The 19,236-nt window shown below is 33.7% G+C and overlaps 1 protein-coding gene across 2 annotated transcripts in view; it reads right to left on the bottom strand.

The window, feature by feature from the left end:
• The window catches only part of RCOR3 (REST corepressor 3), a 42,206-nt gene extending 23,321 nt beyond the window's left edge, over nucleotides 1–18,885 (bottom strand). For both annotated transcript variants that reach the window (XM_044677085.1, XM_044677086.1), the window contains exons 1-6: nucleotides 18,810–18,885; nucleotides 12,425–12,477; nucleotides 9,843–10,004; nucleotides 7,942–8,066; nucleotides 4,085–4,163; nucleotides 475–693 (exon numbers count right to left, since the gene is read on the bottom strand). In XM_044677085.1, the coding sequence (XP_044533020.1) occupies nucleotides 475–693; nucleotides 4,085–4,163; nucleotides 7,942–8,066; nucleotides 9,843–10,004; nucleotides 12,425–12,477; nucleotides 18,810–18,852 (681 nt within the window). In that variant the 5' untranslated portion in view covers nucleotides 18,853–18,885. The remainder of the gene's footprint in view (nucleotides 1–474; nucleotides 694–4,084; nucleotides 4,164–7,941; nucleotides 8,067–9,842; nucleotides 10,005–12,424; nucleotides 12,478–18,809) is intronic.
• Between the last annotated feature and the right edge of the window lie 351 nt (nucleotides 18,886–19,236).

Below are 19,236 nucleotides of genomic sequence, written 5' to 3'. Positions count from 1 at the left end.
TTTTTTCAAGAAATTAATTTGGAACATCTTCCTTCCTTCCCTGCAGATGTTAAGAGGAATGGAAGTAATAATATTATAATACAGCTGCACTCAAAAAATTTTAATAGAAAATATTAATTTTTAAACAAAGGGTACAGTAACATGTTTCCTTTGACACCAAATTTGTTTGAAAAATGAAGATAAAAGTATAACAAGTTTACCATTTGAAATGATAATTATAGCCTAATGTATTTATACTTAAGGGTGACATTCTATAAAAGTTAAATCTGTACATAATCTAAAAAGCCAAATACAGTAATTTCAATTTTCTTCCAAGAATAAAGAACTAAGACTGACTTGAGTTCTCTCTTCACAACTTCTAGAAAGAACTTAATTGCAAAATATACAGGAGAAAAAAGAATGGGACAGTTGGGGAGAGCCACAAGGTTAGCTTAAGTCAAATTGAACTGTAAATAAATAGAGTACATGAGATACCTGACGTTTCAGGGAGATTAACTCCATATCCAGCTGTCTAAGAATGGTGTTGGCTGCATTGGGACTACAAGAAACTGCGACCACATCTTCCTGAGTCAGATACATGCCCTTGGGTGGACGGCACTTAGAACGCTGAGAATGATGACGATGTTGTAAACTCTGATACTCTCTCCTACCCAGTCCAATCTTGCTCGTTTGGACAGGCTGTTCAGCATTACCCTAAATTTGAAAAAAATTAATGTAATTCATACTGGTAGATAAGTACCTGGTTTCCTTAGTTGCTCTAAGTACACTTTAATGAATAAAATGTATTATCTCTATGGTCTCCAGCAAAAAAAAAAAATCTGTTTTGAAGTATAAAAGCTATAATCTGTTTTGAAACTAAGCAATCAGTGTCATTTATCAATTAAGATTATTCCATTTAATATCTGACTGCATATTCAGCATAAACCCAATAACCAAAATGCTTAACCCCTTTTTGATTAATCCATTCAATCCAATTTTTACTGCTGCCGGGCCTCTAGAAATGTATCCTTTAGCAGGAAGAAACCGGGAATTAGGGGTATGCATATACACAACATCAAAAATGAAAATTATAAGCAAAATGCTTTAAAACTTTAGATAAAAAGAACAATCATTTCCGTCTGGAGATGGGAAGAATCACAAGTTTTTATGGAAGAGATGACATTTTAGCAGGGTCTTAAAAGAAATGCAAATTGGATAGGAAGAATTAGAGAAGAGAGCATTCCAAGTAAAAGAAACTACATGTTCAAAGGGAGAGGAAAGAAGGTGAATAAGCATTTATAGAGATGGGAATGTAGAAGGATTTGGTTAGGACTGGTAAGAAGTCTAATTTGGTGGGAGCGTGCACTATTTAAAAGGATAATAATCACAACTTGAGTTTTATGGGAGGTTGAAATCTAACCACAGAAAGCCTTAAATGCCAAGTAAAGGATTCTGGACCCTATTTTATAGGCAACAAGAAGCCTCAATTATTTAAGGCTTTTGAGCAAGAGGTTGCAGTGCTCATGGTTGTGCTTTAGGATAAGTAAACTATAGCAGTGAAGTATAGAGTGGAAGAAGAAGGAATAGAGGTGAGGATAAAAAAACTAACACAATAGGTGAGATGAGAGGTAACTGAGGCCTGAAGTAGGGTTTTAGCAATAGGACTAGAGCAGCATTGACAAAGATATGGCAGACTATATAGCATGCATGGAGAACCAGCACTCAGGGAGCTGCTCCTTTCCCCCTCTTCCCACCACCCAAGGACATTTTTTGCATGCCCCACCCCTCTTCCCAGTCACCCAAAACAAGCACTTCCTCCCTCAGCTGTCTCCTAAAAAGTGGAGCTCACAGACAGCTTGAATTTGCCCTCCAGGCACTCGAATGGGAGATGATGAACTAGAGGGGGGGGGGGCCAAATGCAAGAGATATTGTGTAAGCAGGCTCAAGGGATTTTGCAACTCATCAATATGGAGAATGGAGACATCAAAGATGATGGTCTAATAAGTACTGTTAAATAAAGATATAGGAGCTAAGAAGAAAATAAGATTTTAGACAAGCGATTAAAGATGATGAATTCAGGATCTGATAAGCTGAGCATGAACTACCAATACAATGCCTGGAACATACAGGATACTCAATGATTATTAATATGAATTATAATAATAAATAATTAATACATTGAAATTTCAATATATACATCTAATATTTATAAATTTTGATTGGTTAAACTAAGAGTACATATCTTTCTATGTATGTAAAACTAAATAAAATGGAAATTTTATTCAGGCTTTCTTTATCTTGGAAAGTTTAAAAAGATTCAAATCAATAGTCAAATTATCAAACCATTTTCTTAAAGAACATGGGCATGTCTCACTTAAGACTTCATTTTAAACCTCTTGAAAATTTGGCAATAGGAAAACTCTGGCTTAATGTATTCTTATGCCAACTATATCACTCTTTGGCAAAGCATCTCTGGAATATGCTTTAGGATTTGGGGCATCAGCCAAAGATAAATTGTAGTAAGCATAATTTAGACACTAAGAGAGTTGCAGTACATATAATCTAGATCTAGGCAGCTTAATAAACAAGCCAAAAGACAGTACACTAAGTTCTGACTATTTGAAAAAATTTCAAATTATTTCAAATAAAACTAATAGAACTTCCCTATCATATAACTGAACAAATTACCAACTCAAAAAGATCTCAATTACCAGGAGCAGCTTATATTTACATAATGCTTTCACAAAGTCTTTTTCTTATAACAACCCTTTGATGAAGGCAGTATAAGCATCATCCACATTATATGACTGATGTAAATGCAGATAGATGCAGAGAAGTTGACTTGCCCTTTGTCACACAGCTAGTTGAATCTGGGTCTTCTGACTCAGAATCAAATCATCTTTCTGATATTACACACACATATTTTTTAATGTGAAAAATACCCCAAAAGCACATAAAAGCAGCCATACAGTAAAAGGATACTTGTGTTAGGGACAGAGCAGCAAGTACCTTTCCTATCTAGAGCCACCTACACCCTCTGGAAGCAGTTGAAAAGTGAATGAAGCATATCACTCTTGAATAATGTTTTCCCTACTCCTGTAACCCATGTAGCAGTTTGCTTGCAGTGGTTAGGAAATATGATTTTTAGCATAAATATTTTCTAGGTTTTTAATTTTGGTGCTTAAAAGAGGCATTTTTCATTTTAACCATTTTTGCTGGAAACTTTTGAAAATGTACTTTTCTGCCTTACTAAATAACTTAGCCATCAAGAAATTGATGATGAGGTCATTATCATCACTAATACTCTAATGATATGTTCTATACTTCAAGTGATATCTTCAAAGTGTAATTATATAAGCTTAATTATTCCTAAGCCAAATTGCCCTGGACAATAATTTTTCCCAGTTGGTGTTTTCTTTTGTCTCCTTTTGTTGTCATTTACTTCTTTACATTGCAACATCTGTTTCTAGGAGATATCACCTTCTAAATTGCTGTTATATAGGAAAGAACTCATGATTTCCAATGGAAGCCAAGCAACTAAGTTGGTTAAATCAGTTGCTTTATCTTTATACATAATGCTAAGTTGAATTGGGTTCTGCTTTGAGAAATGTTGCACTCTTCTCCAAGGGAGCAAACTTTGTTAAAACAGTTTTCCCACTCACTTTTGAGAATGTGCTTTTACTGGCTCATTGGCCGAGTCTGGTAAAAGTCTGAGCATTAGATAAGTGGCACTTTACTACTTTTTTTTTTAACTTCTATAATTGTATAGTTTTGGATACAGAAGAAACCCAAGAGATCATCTAGTCTTTTTTTTCATTTCACAAATGTAGAATTTACTGCCCAGAGAAGTTCACTGATTTTCTCACAATCACATATGTCAATGGGAGAGTAGAACTAAAAACCAGTTGTGATTTACTTCTTCCCCAATAGAAAAAAAAACACTTTTTCCCTTTAAACAGTTATTCAGAACCTTTTAAAAACTTTCTTATTACAATGTGTTTTAAAAGCAAAATTTTTCTTAAGATGAAATTCTAGTCATTTAACCTCCATTAGTGGAGAAGCAGAGCAAATTCTAATATTTTCTGTGACTAATCAATATCATTACCTCTTTTTTGGCTTCTTTTTTGGGATCATAATCACTATCATTCCCATCCATCGGGTGTGCTTCTTCCACATCATCATCACTGAGGACAAACATCAAAATTAGTAAACCTGCCCCTCTCTCTACTTCAACAATCTTAACAGTGTTTATTTATTTACAGTTTTAAAAGATGCTAAGTACTACTTAGTAGAACATGGGCTTTTAGTAGGTTGAACTCATTATTTAATTTTATGTAGTTGTTTAGAATATTTGCTGTTCAGTTCTTTTAATATGATTGCAGCAAAATATACAAATTGAAATATTCATTGGGCTACAAAAGGAAAGATCATTTAGGAAAGAGAAAAAATTAGAAGGGTTTTATTTTTGCATATTTTACTTGGCAATATTCGTATTTATTAAACCTGCTATGTTACTAAAAGAGAAAGCTAGACAAAACAAAATCTCTCTCTAGATATCTTACTGCTAGAAAGTTTTAACTAAAAACACATGGAATTAAGTTTAAAAAAAAATGTAGACTATTAGTTTATACCAGTGGTTCCCAAACTTTTTTGGCCTACCACCCCCTTTCCAGAAAAAATATTACTTAGCCCCTTGGAAATTAATTTTTTAAAATTTTAACAGCAATTAATAGGAAAGATAAATGCACCTGTGGCCATCAGTGCCCCCCTGGATCACTGCAGCACCCATCAGGGGGTGGTAGCACCCACTTTAGGAATCACTGGCTTATGTCATAAGAAGTATCTTCATTTTTAATGTCCATTACCAAAAGGCAGTATTTGTTGTTCTGGTTCACAGTTCACATTAAGTAGTTCCTAGTACCTGAGCTTGCTTGTATGCTTGTGGGCAGTGTCTGATAAGTAAAGAATTCAGGACACTACACCAGACAGGGATTTGTCTATTTCACTGACTCTTCCAGTCAAGGATAAAAGCATAAAGTTTTAAAAAAAGGAAAATCTACAGTGTTCTTTTTTCTAACTGTAGCTTAATCAAGTGGGCCAATGAATGTAATACATTTATTATAACAATGTACTTTCTGAGAGAACTAAACTTATCTATTGTTCTTACTATATCTGCTGACTGCACCTCATGATAATGTGGAGGTAACCCTGAAATCTTGAGGTTATGCCCTCAATGTATAAGCCCCACCACTATGGAAAGGCTTCAAGTAGTCCCAGCAACAGATAGTCTGCTTTTGAAGAATGAGTTAAGCTAAGTACAAATAGGCTCATCATTAGAAGGTTGGCTACTTGATGATGGATGGTAATTTATGAAACAAACAAACAAAATACAAAATGGCCCACAATTCCATGTTGCTCCCATTCTGTATGTTTATAATGGGAGAAAAGGGGAAGAGGATGCCAAGAATCACATAGATTTTAGACTATCTACAAATAATAACTTAACTGTTGGTACTCTAAATGTGAGATACTTATCCATAAACTGACAAGTGGACATACTGCTGGAGGAAATGAATCATATCTATCTTGACATTGTCACTAAATAAAACAAGAAGAAAAAAGAAGTTGCATGTAAATGGAAAGATAGCTCATAGTTTCTCTCTCCTTGGGGAAACAAATGAAGAAGTTAAATGGTTTTATTTTGCAACTAAGGATAGGAAAAATCATTTTTAAAAAATCTCATATTGCTGTGTTCATAATCACATTTTGCAAGACCACATGAAAATCACTAGTTTTACTTGCCAATACCTGTTGCTGAGGATGAAAAAATAGAGAAAGTCTAAAAAAAGACTTCTTAAAAAAATTCTACAAATTAAATCAACATGTCCTTTAATACTTATTCATATGAAAACAAAAGGAGGCGTTGGGAGGAGAGTCAAAAGTACTCTGAAGAACTTTGTTTGGGAGTAAGAAGTTTAAACTACAAGCAATCAACAGTTCACAGACTATATAAGTCTCATGCCTATATATCATGGGTGTGCCCTATGAGAAAAGAGATGAGATACTAAATGTGGCAAGTTCTAATTAACAATAAAAATGAGATAGGAAACAATTGGTTATAAACATAGGAGTCATTTCTTACTCAGCTATATAAACTCAACAGACCACCAAATTCTTATCATTAGAGCAAAGTTCAAAGACAATATCAAACTAGAAAAAAGTCAAAGTTATGGCATGTAGGTTAGGGAATTCCAAACTAAGTTTAAAAAGATGTTGACACCAAAAATGGAAAATGATTAAAAGAACAGATATTTTCACTGACATTATTTCCTGAGAAAATTTAACCAACATATGTCAATCACAACAAGGAAACCAAAAGCCTACAAATTGTTTCAATTAACAAACACTTGATCTTTCCAAAGGATAATGCCAGAAGAGGGTAAGAAACATTAGTTAACATATAAACCTATCTGTAAGGTTCTCTAAAAGGCAATGGGGGAAGAATTATTAACAGTGTCACATCATAAAGACATGAACAACATAAGAGATGAAAGACAAAGATTATGTGCAAATTTTAAAAAATAACAAAGGTTTTTCTATCAAGGAGCTACTATACTTCAATTCTAGTATCAGATATGCTAAATGAGGGAATAGAAATGACACTAAAAACAAAGATGAGAAGATCAGCTGAACTAGACCAAGTATCTTTAGAAAAAGTCATTGCTGGAGGCAACAATTTTGAGGGCATTAGGGGGACAATTCTCAAGATGTGGGGAGGAAGGATTCCAAAAGTTTGAAAAAATCCTATAACTTTTAGATTACTGTTACCCAAAAAAGTTGACCAAGAGAATACAAACTACTAATGACCCATAATGCCAATATTCCATCTTTACAAATTTTTTATGAGAATTTAAACATATCAAGGGTGTCACTGACAAACATGAAAAGGGAATACACAAGATTTTCTGAACAGAATTCCAAGTGGACATCTTTAGAGTCACACAATTGAATGAAAAATATATAGAATAGCCTTGCTATTCATTGATTTCCAATACAAAATCAAAATGGAAGAGAAAATCTCTGATAACTCTGAAGGGCTTCAGATGTTCCTGTGAGTAAATGTTTTGTGGTTGAATGCATCAAATCTTAACTACTGCAGAGATTCTTAAATGAAATCCATAATTAAAGAATTTGGTTTAATTATGAGCAATGTAAAAACAAGTAGATAAAGATTCCCAATTGCCCAGACTATGGTATGAAACTGAGCTCACTTGTGCGGCGTTTGTCTAAGGCACATGTATATCTTTATAAAGTGGATGTTATTATATGCCCCTCCCTTTTTATAGGTGGAGAAATAGGTTTGAGGGAGATTATGGTATGCCGAGTTAACTACATGAGTAGTTAAGAGTCAGAGGCAGGATTCAGTGTCTCTGTGAATTAGGCCATGTTGCTGTTCTAAACAAAGTCCATCATCAATCTTCTTCCAGTTATGCTATGTGGCTATGAACCACAGAATACCATACTGTAGAATTAAGGCTAAAGATCACCTAAAAATCAATGAAGAGGCACAGTGTAAAGGTGAATAGACCATAACATATCAAAGAAAAACTGCTTGAGAAGCAGCAGAAAAGATACCATCGGCAAGGGTGTATAACTGAAAAAGAAATAGGCCAGTCACGTGGAAAGAATGGGATATAACTGATGAACAGTCCACATGCTTCACTGGTATTTACACAATGAGGCCCCTAGAACATTTATTGGACATCCTATAGAGGATTTATGGGAAGGCATACCATTGCTTAAAAGGATAAGAGGGTATGGATCTGTACCTCTGGAGTGTACCTTTGACAATAAGATTAGCTTAATTAAAGTAATTTTTACTTCGAAGTAATTTTTTTCTGTCTTAAGCAATCAATCCATTAAATCTAAACAATGCAAGAATGTTAAAAACATTAAACCTACCTGTCACCCTGATTATGTCTGTTGGCTAATTTTCGAGCCTGGCGATCCATCAAACTTGTCCGAGACCGAGTTTTTTTCCAGGAATAGTAATATTTTACAAGACTTGCAATAGTCTTATCTGGAAGCTAAAATAATGTTATTAATATGTGCAGGTTAAAATTATTATTGACATTTTCAGTAATAGCTTTAAGATATTTTCCACAAATAGGAATGGCAGATACAATGGTATTTATTAATTTGATTACGGTGAGGTAAGTTTAATCATGTTCCATGTAGTGAAATGAAGGATGGTGCTAGAAATCATGGTGCCACCTCTGTCTTTGGATATGACCTTCCTTATGTAACACATGCTCACCACTGGGCTTTTCACATAGTAGGAGCTGAAAAAAATCTACACTAAATGCTTTCCCTTCCTGAACTCTGCCTTACAGAATCTCTGACTTTCTTCAATACCCAACTCAAGTGCTATATCCTAGAAGAGGGTTTTCATTGTTCCAATTGTTAATGTTTTGCCTTTGTTCCTTTTCACCTCCTCTCTGGAATATCATTTATGTACTTAGCTATTTACATGTCATCTCTCCTATTAGAATGTTAAGTCCCTAGAGGGGCAAGGAGTTTTGTTTTTTCTTTATACTACCAGTACTTAGCACAGTGCCTAGCATTTTTTTGTCATTCAGTCATTTTCAGTTATGTCCAACTCTTTGTGACCCCACTTACGGTTTTCTTGGCAAAGATACTGGAGTGGGTTAACATTTTCCTTCTCCAGCTCATTTTACACATGAGGAACTGAGGCAAATTAGGTTAAATTACCTGCCCAGAGTCACAAAGCTAGTAAGTGAGGCCAGATTTGAACTCAAGAAAATAAGTCTTCCTTAATTCAGGCCCAGCACTCTATCTTCTACACCAGTTTAGGTGCCTACTAGGACATATTCAACAGTAATGTAAATTCATGAGGATCAACTGAGTGAATGAATGTGTCAAAATGCCTTCTGTCCACTTTGCTCCTTGAAGACTAATATAGTACAGGCAGCAAAAGTACCATGGATCCAAGCTGTTCTGAATGAAATAATGATGATATTTAATTTTTAAAGTTTTTCTAAGTCTTTTCAAAGTTAGAAAACAAGTTACTTGTGCTAGTTTCATTTAAAAAGTAGATTTGCAAATTGGTTCCAAGCTTTCGTGTGTGTGTGTGTGTTGGAAAAAGATTTGTCAATCATGACCTAAATAAGAATACTATCATCACTAATGTCCCTTTTCAGATTCAAATGCTAATAACTAATAACAGATATCCTATCATTAATACAAATTTCCAACCACTCAAATTTTAAAGTATGTCCTGCATACTTTAAACTTTTCAGGTTTACACTATTTTGGCAGAGATATCTTAAGAAATTTAAGAAACAGAAACATCAGTCATTTTAGATATAACACTTTTTTTAAAAAAAAGAAAAAAGCCAATACTCCTATAATGAGATTTTTTTAAATGTTGTTTCATCTTTAGAAGAATTTCAGAAAAGAAAGAAGATATCAGTAATTATAAATAATTCAATATTTATTCAACATTATTGTGTTTTCTTGGCACTAAAAGTATGCTTAATGATAGATGTAAGAAAATTGTTGACTACAACCAACAACAATTAATGAAGTTGAGACTAGTGAAATTATGAACTTAGGATTTCATAATATAAAAAGCATTTTCATGCTACAGAGTAGTGGTAAAAACTTGCAAGCTTTTATAGATATGAAAACTCTAGTAATTAAAAATATCATTCAGTAAAACTCAATGTGTAACCATTGCATGCCCATTGTATTTAACCATGGCAAAGTCACTAATAAAAATTTAAATATCCTAAGATGCAACTCAAGCACAAACCACAGTAAAAGCAAAAATGTCACCTTACCATTTGCTGAATCCTGTGGAAACTCTTGCCATGAAAACTAAAGGCTTGTTCAAAGAGGACTTTATCTTCCACCGTCCACTCATCCGGGAAGGGAGTGAAATTGGGGAGATCAGCAAGAGACTTCTCAATGTTATGTTTATGCCAGAATAACATGCCAAGTGCCTTTGAAGAGAAATTATCCCTTTTTGGTTTTAGCTGACTTATGTCATATATCATATGTTAGAAAGTTAAACACAAATTAAGTTAAAATACTAAGGGTCCGACTTCAACTGAAAAACAAAAAAGAAATTAATAGTTTTAGGTTTTTTATCTGGAATGCCTATGTATTACAGCTCATACGGTTTCATGGGCCTGTTTAAAAAATCCAGGTCTCAGAACAGTAGGTGTCTTATATACCATATGTGCTATAATAACTAGGCAAACAGAGTTGAGGATATACTGTCTACCCAATTAATTAGGTTTTTAGGCTAACAAACTAGACCTTAATTCTATTTTAGTTTATGTTTTTAACATTTGTAAATATTATTAATTTGGAAAAATAAAAAAGAAAATAGACATTAAAAGGAAAACATTTAAATAAGTCAAGACTTAAAAGAAACAACACCACATCACTAGCCACAGTATAAAAATAGAACAGCAAGGAAAGGAAAGATTTCAGTTACAACTTTTTAAAACAATCCATGATCAAAAAGTTCTAATGAGTTAGAAAGCACTGAGTAAACTTTTTAAAAATTACCATTATTTGTTGTTTTTAAGTTCTTATCTTAATATTAAATAGTAGCTAAGACTTCCAACAGACCATAATGAGATTCTTCATAATGCTTTGTCCATGAATGAACCAAAAAGAGAGGCTCCATTTGGAATGTTTAAGTTAAAACACTTTACTCACTGTTTTACTATAACCCTTTGGAAGCTTGAAATGGAAAACTTCCCTTGCCAACACTTTCCCCCTCTAGTGTAGGCCTCATGTGTTTTTGAGGAGTTGCTTCTGAGAACTGCATAGCTGGCCCTGATCTTTATTGAAAGAGCAATGAAATATTGTTTGGAAAGAAACACAAAAATCAGACATATCAACTTTGTAGGCATTTAAGTTTGAGAAGCTGCATTTCTGGACCTTAGTAATATTCCTTGAAAATAAAAATGTTATTTAAAATCATGTGGCCATGTTTTTTTTTCCCAAAGCTTCACTTCTCAAACAGTCTTTCAATAGATATTCAATTAGAGCAGTGATTCCCAAAGTGGGCGCTACAGCCCCCTGGTGGGTGCTGCAATGATCCAGGAAGGCGGTGATGGCCACAGGTGCATTTATCTTTCCTATTAATTGCTATTAAAATTAAAAAAAAATTTAATTTCCAGGGGGCTAAGTAATATTTTTTCTGGAAAGGGGGCGGTAGGCCAAAAAAAGTTTGGGAACCACTGAATTAGAGGTTTAAAAACTGATAGCTATAGGATTACAAATTTTAAAAAGTTTTTAATGAAATAATTGAACATATATGTATGTGTATTGTGTTGACTATAGATATGTATACGTGAGATCCACTTAAATGGCTATGAAGTTAAAATGACTATAGGGTCACTATATAACCAATTCCTAATATTTCAGATATTTTTATGCCATTTATGGATAAGCCTTTCTTGTTTCTTTTTCCCATTTAAATAATCTCTTGTTATTCAAAGGAAAGAGGGGGGCAGCAAAAGTACTAAAAGTGGCAGATTTTACTACTTGTTAATAACTTTTAAAATAGCTGATAAAAGAAAAAGAAAAGAGGAAATTGAATCTTGGGTAGAAGTGAGGTTAAAAAATCTTTAGTGATATTGTGTTTTCCTTTCTCCTATTATAAAAGATAATCAAGAATAGACTGCCTTAGGATTTTAATGTTTACTGAAAGTGTACATAAATGTCTTAGATGTTATTTCTAAGACATATAATACCAAAAATTGCTAGATATTTCAGCAAAAGTTTTTTAAAGTATTGACTATGAATTAAGACAAAGGATAAAAGAAGAAAATACTTTAGGATTGGCTACCCACAGACATAGCAGTTATTTTTAAAAAGAATGATGTAGAAAGAACTGTGGGAGTAGAAACCCAGAAGAAAACATATGATTTACCATTTGTTTATATGGGTATATGACTTGGGGTTTTGGTTTTAAAAGATTTCTCTATTACAAAAATGCATAATATGGAAATAGGATTTGAATGATAATATATGTATAACCCAGTGAAATTGTCAACTTGGGGAGGGGAGAGAGAAGAGGGTAGGGAGATGAGAATCATGTAAACATGAAAAAATATTAAAATTAAAACAAAGAATGCTGTAGACATTCAAAGTGATTAACTTTACCCATGGGTAATTAATGATCAAGATATCTCATTTCATTCAGAATTCTCTCTATAACATCTTCTGGTACCTTTTAGTAACTTATGGTGCTTTTTTAATCAGACTGCCATTAAAAATAATAGAAAATTAAGAATCTTTGGTGTGAGTGAATAACTTTCAAAGTAGAAACCTAAATATCTATCGATATATTTTTTAAAGCATGGTCATATACATGTTTGGAAGAATTCTAGAATTTACATACCTGTTCAACATTGTAGCCATGTTTCTCTTTTGCAATTGCAATATATTCATCCACTACAACAAAAAGAACATCATCAAAAACCCCACAAAAAACCTCCAAACCCAAACCCAAGCAGAATTTAACTATACCTGAATTTACCCAAGCCTAATTTTTCATCCCCCTCCAAGTAATTTATATCCCAGACACAAAAGTAGCCTGAGCCATCTTTAATAAACTATAAAACTTTTTTATTTAAAGAGTAGGAGAGTTCATTTAAAAATATATTCTAATATCTATGACTATATTTAATATACATCATATAACTATTCTTGTGTTTAAATTGATGCTATATTTAGATCTGCTTATAAGTGTTGCTAAAAACACTAACTTGCAGGCAAAAGTTCTTTTCAATGCTGTGCATATATCTATATCTATATCTATCTATCTATATCTGATGGAAATTTGTAATTATTTCTTAGATATATTGGCCCTTTGTTGAAAAGTCATCCCTCTCTGATCCATTCATAGCATACTAATTGACTACTTTCTGGTCCATAAGTTTGCCACCATATTTGAAGCTGTTTTTAAAATGTTTCAATACCTTTCCTCTACCTTCTCATTACACTCCCATTACAACCTGACATTTGAGCTGTTTCAATATTTTATTTTCATTCATTTTCTCTACAAATTCAAGGATCATCTTCAGATAAGCACCATTTCAATGGCAATGATCCAGGACTTCTCACTTGGTGATCCTGCTTTTTAATATTCAAGGATTATGTGAAACTTTTTGTGATGCCAGGCTGTATTGATCTTTCTTCCTTCTGTATACTTTCTCAAAATGAATACCACATGTGTTAACCTCATTCTTTACATGGCTACAATGCAGATTTTAGTATTTTATACATAATAATGTTCCTTCACTAAAATTCTACTGTAGCGTCTCATGATGGCATGGAGGGGTCCCTGGGTTCAGATTATGTCAACACCACACAAGATCTGGCAGGTACTCCTACAATACAAAAGGTTCAGCACATCCAAGTAAGATTTCTTTATTTTCCTGAGGTCTAAACTAGCTAAAATGTTTGAAGAAGCTTCACTATATTGTCTACTGAGTTGTGAATTTTTCACTTGTTACAATTAAATTACAAACTCCAGGTTCTTAAGTTTCCATAAAGTTTATTAATAAATCACTTGAAATAAAGAAAGCAAATAAATAGAGATTTAAAGCCTATTTTCTAATCTAAGTCTGACCATGTGGTTGCTCCACCTGCATGGCTCTCAAGAGTCTCCCATTCTGCCATCATCTGGGGAATGGAGAACATGCATGCCTCCGCACCCCTTCCTTTATCCTCCCTTCATGCCTGCATGTATCATCTGTCATGCCTGCATGTATCATTTGTGCGTTCATGTAACGTCCATTCATGCAGTGCAAGCACACAGGATGCAGGTCAAACAGGAAGTAAGTCCACACCTTGAGGGGATGGATGATGGGTTTCCCTTTACACACATTTATGGTAATTTTCAAAGACTGCCTATTATGTAGATTGGTGATGGCAAACCTATGACATGCGTGTCAGCACTGACACATGTAGCTATTTTCAATGACACACAGCCACATACAGAGAAGTCTGGGGCCACATGCCGAAGATGAAACATTTGCTGTAGTGTAATGTAGACATTCTGTGCACTATAGATGACAATTCTACCTATATTAATTTACCTGTTTTGGTTTATTAAATACAGTTATATATTACAATTATCCATTTTTGTTATTTAAACTATAAATATTGCAAAATTATGGGGTTTTTTTTCCTTGAAGTGACACACCACCTGAATTATGCTTGGTTCTTTGGCAAATTTTGACACACCAAGCTCAAAAGGTTGCCCATCACTGAAGTAGATGGTTTGATACACAGTTCTCATTTTATATAAATTTGCATTATGCAAATTCAACTTTACATAAAGAATTCTGTGTTCCAAAAAATATGTGCTCTCTCTCTCCTCATGCCCCTCTGCTCAATGCTCTCCTAGCCTCCCACCTCCCCACCAAAAAAATATCCCAAAATGAAAAAAACAAAAACAAAACTCCCTCAAGTAGAGGCAGAAGAAGTGGAAACATGTGGAGGGATTGCTACTGCTAGCATCAGATTAGGGCTTGGTTTGAGATCTGCACCAAGAGAAATGACCTTTGCCCTGCTCTGCCCACCTGAACCACATCTGCCTTTCTTCTGTCTGTACTCAGATACCACATGTCTGTCCCTAGGCCCTGTGTCACCTGCCACCTGTCCTATCTTTGCTCATCTGGCTTCCCAAGAAGTCATTTCTCTTCTAGCCAGGCCCCCACAAGGTTGTCCCTGGCCCAGCATGTTTCTCTTCCTGCTCTTACTTCTCTGATCCTGGCCCCTAATCCCACCCTACCCAAAATCCTTGAACTGTGTTCTAGTCCCGTCCCTGGGCACATGGCCACCTCTCTGCCTCCTTTTCCCTTTCCCTGAGGTCCCATATCTATGGGAAAAATCATATTACATAATAATTCACTTTACAGAGGTTTGTGGAGAAAGAACAAACTATATGCATCAATGGAAAAGCACCCTACCAGATGATATCAAAGATCTGTGAAGTATACATTGCAATGTGACTTTATTCACTACAGTTTCACATACTGTATGTCTTAACCTTCCCCTAGACTGGTAGACCTCCTTAGAAGCAAAAATTATATCAATTATATGCCTTTAGTAACTGGGAGCTTAGAATAATGCAGGACATGGGAATCTTTATGATCAATGAATGTTTATTGATTGATGTGGTATGCACAGTAGGTTCATGTTTTGCTGCCCTATAATAGCCTTTTTGGGCCTTAATTTGACATGGAGTTTGAATCTACTCCACTAGCATACACAAACTTTAATAAATTTGTTTTCTTATTTTGTTAATGCATCATTTTATGCTATTCTACCATAGGCAGAATTTCAGTCCTCTGATGCAAATGTAAATATTTGGCCATCTATAGGCTTTCTCTCATCCTAACTAGTATATGATCTCAGATTATAATGATTAGTCCATAGACCAACTCTAAAACCACTCATGAAACTGATCATTTTTATTTTAAAAGCAGTTATCAAGTCATATGTAGCAATTCTTAGAATACTAAAACTTTCGGTAGTATTCTTAATAGACTAAGTTAGAAAAATATCAAGAAGCATATTCAGATATCACTAGAAGTTTGACTAGTAGGTAACTTTTTGGGTTTTAGCCACTAATGAACCATGGAATGGACAAAACACAAAATGACTCATAATCCTAAGCATCTTCCTATTTCTATAGTAATAGTGGCAGAAAAGAGTAAAGGATGATAAAGTATGCTAAAACATATAGAATACAGTCCTTAAAGAAACTAAACATTTCATTTTTGGTATGCTTAACAAGTGATCTTTGTCTAACAACCAATAAATTTGTGGAAATGAGGCACAGACATTAACATTCTCACTATAAATGAAAATGAAATTCACAAAGAAGTTGCAACTATATGAAAGAATGACTTAAAGGTTCTCAGCAAAGTAAAAGAAGGAACTGATTTCACTGTTAGAGTGATAAAATTATCTTGAGACAGAATTTTCATAATTTTATAAATAATTTATTAATTGACCAGTCAAGACATTCTAATTGTAGTTGAACGATCCTGGATCATCATAAGATGAATAGAAACTACTGGCCCAGGTATATATATACATTTTTGGAAGCTCATTATTCAGCATCCCCCTTGAACATCCCAAGACATCTTTAACTGCAGATAGCTAATTAAGAAGTTGTCCATTAGAGCCTCAGACTTTTCCCAAACTGATAGGTGAGGTTTTGCATGTCTTTAGGAAAAGTATTATTATATAACTTTTCCTAACAGCCTGAGTCTGTGAAAGGATCACATTCCTCAGGGCAAAGACAATGCAAAAATCTACTGACTGAATGGAGCCCAGTCTCAGAAATTCTCCATAATAGTCTTGATAATCTAGGGCCCTGATATTTAAAAAAAAATTCTCACAGTATGAAACATCAATTCAAGGGATACTGGATCACCTCACTTTTTAGCATTCACCACAAGCTTGAGAAAACATAACAAAGACAAATGCAATTTATATCCTTGTATCTGTTGAAGAGAATATAATAGAGAAATTCTATGAAGAAATGCACAAAATCCTCAAAACTAAATGAACAAATGAATGTTCCTTCAATACTTAAGTGATGACTTGATACTTGGTTGACGTCAATGAAAAAAACATGTACTATAGAGAAAGGAGAAATTTATGTTAGAAAATATAGTTTCAGATTAAGAAATGTAAGTCGAAGTAGGTTTGTATACTACTCTGAAGTCTTATACTGGTACATCAAAAATACTTTCTTCAAGGATTTGGGGCTAAATATGGTGAAAACTCTATAAGAGAATTAAATTGCCAATATCTTGAGAGACACAAGAGGATTAGTTGCGAATTCACAAGTCCAGATCACCTCTACACAAGAGATGTGCTCACCAATGTCAGAAATAATAGATTTTATGTGCAAAAGGATTTAGCAATGGTAGGGTTTTGTAAATGTTCCCACTCACATGTGACATTGTATTATTTGCACTGATTCCTCAAACACTATAATATCCTCTCAATGAAATCCAAAGCAACACAAAAAGAGATCAAGTGGCTTAACCATTCCTACTACAAAAACAAAAATGATTATATATTGCCTAGACTTTGAGACAATTAGTCTACTTAATCTATCTTTGTAACATGTATCTATCATAGAGAAATACTAAAGATAGGCAACAAGCTAGGCCCAAAATTGGAGAGAAGTGTTCACCAAGAGTTTCCTGGTGATGGAACACAAAACTATTTGAAGAACTAAAATTACAAGTAACAAAACAAAGTAGATAGCTATATGGGAAGCCATGGTAGGCTGTATATCACTAATTATTACCTACTTGGAAACGTGGCATGAAAGACAAAAAAGAAAATGTATAACCCCTCTCTTTATAGTCACCTATGTATTGAAAATGAGAGACAACAAACAGCCAGTCATATGTAATACACTCAAGCTATTAAAAGAACCAGATGAAGGTTTCTCTAGTGTGCTAAGGGAAAAGATCCTTCTTACAGAGGATTTAAGGAGATGTATGGACAAGACTCAGATTGAGAAAGTACAGAGACTGCAACCTGCTTCAGTGAAGAGTATACCCAAACCAATGAAATCATAGTATCAAAGTATAGTCAGATGCCAATTTCCAGGTGGTCCAGAAGTATGTCTACACCTAAGAAAAAACCATGATTTAAACATAGGGCACACCATTTACTTTGATATAACCAACTACATCATTGCAAAATATCAGAATATCCTTGGAATACTGATGGATTCTCAATCAAACAAAATAGTGATTTTTTAAACAGCTGCCAGAGCCTTCATCAACAATGTTGCTGAACACTTTTACAAATTTTCAAATTTTTTTTGAAACACTTTTACAAATATTCAATGAAAATAGTGTAGAAGTCTCAGTACCATTTCCTGTATACTTCTTATATTTGATGAAAAGTGAAGAATCACATCTGTTATACCACACTGTGATCTAAATAAAGTCTCACCATAAATCAGGGAATATTCAAATAGAGCTAGGAGTTTATTGATTTTACAGATAGTTAATTACTTAAGTGGCTATCTGCCAGAAACAGTATATAGAAATGACCTGATGGTTGTCGTAATTAATTTTCTTACCTTTAATCTTAAAGAATGGTAATGATGATGAGTTCTTTAAGCATTATGTCATTATCTTTTAAGGAAAAGTCACCATTAAATGATTACATAGCATTTCTTTCCTCTACTCAAAAGATTTTAGCAACTATGCTGTCAGGTCACAGTTTCAACACACTAACATGAATAAGGGAAAATACCAGTTTACCTTATATGACCAACTCTTTGGGCCCAAATATGAGCTACTTTTTTACAAGTTGATATTATTATTAATAATACTGTATCATAATACAGGGAAGGGAATAAGCATTTATATAATACCTATTACTTGCTAGGCACCATATTAAGTAAGCACTTTACAAATATTATGTTATTTGATTCTAACAACGCTGCAAGGTAGGTGCTGTTAATAACCTCATTTTACATTTGAAGAAACTGAGGCAGATAGAGGTTAAGTGATTTTCCCAAGGTAACACAGCTAGTTAAGTGTTTTGGACTGGTTTTGAACCCAGATTTGACTCCAAGCTCTATGCTCTGTAAACTGTGCTACCAGCAACCACTATGTAATAACATATATTTTATATGGTACATTAATGTCCCCCAAATTTACGTATATTATCTCATTGGATAGACTGCTTTATGTTAAATAAAAACAGGTCAAATTTAGATACTGACTTACATTTGGCATCTGGAATGCTATGATATGGAGACCAGACGAGCATTCCCCCATTGTCTTTATCTGTGTACTTTGTAGCACCTGGAATGAAAAGAAATCATTTTGAGTTCTTTGGATTCCATTAACATTTAAAAAGAGTGAACAAAGTAAGCTTTATTTCTGTTTCAGCAAAGTCTGTACAAAAGAACAATAAATTTAAAAATAGAATGCTACATACTTAATATAATAATGCCTTATTAGGGAATTATTATTAATACCTTTTTAATGAATTTTTCATAAAACTAAAACTTACCACTTGAAGTATAAAAAACACCCTTTTAAAACTATTTTTGCTGGAAATCTTTCCAAAAATGATATACTCTTCTATTCTTAAATGATTTTTTTCTTGATAACTCAGGTTATATATATATATATATATATATATATATAT

The sequence above is a fragment of the Gracilinanus agilis genome, chromosome 4 (genome assembly GCF_016433145.1).
Source record: "Gracilinanus agilis isolate LMUSP501 chromosome 4, AgileGrace, whole genome shotgun sequence".
Classification (NCBI taxonomy): Eukaryota; Metazoa; Chordata; class Mammalia; order Didelphimorphia; family Didelphidae; genus Gracilinanus; species Gracilinanus agilis.
The sequence above is the reverse complement of the archived record's forward strand: the minus strand, read 5'-3'. Positions and strand labels throughout refer to the sequence as shown.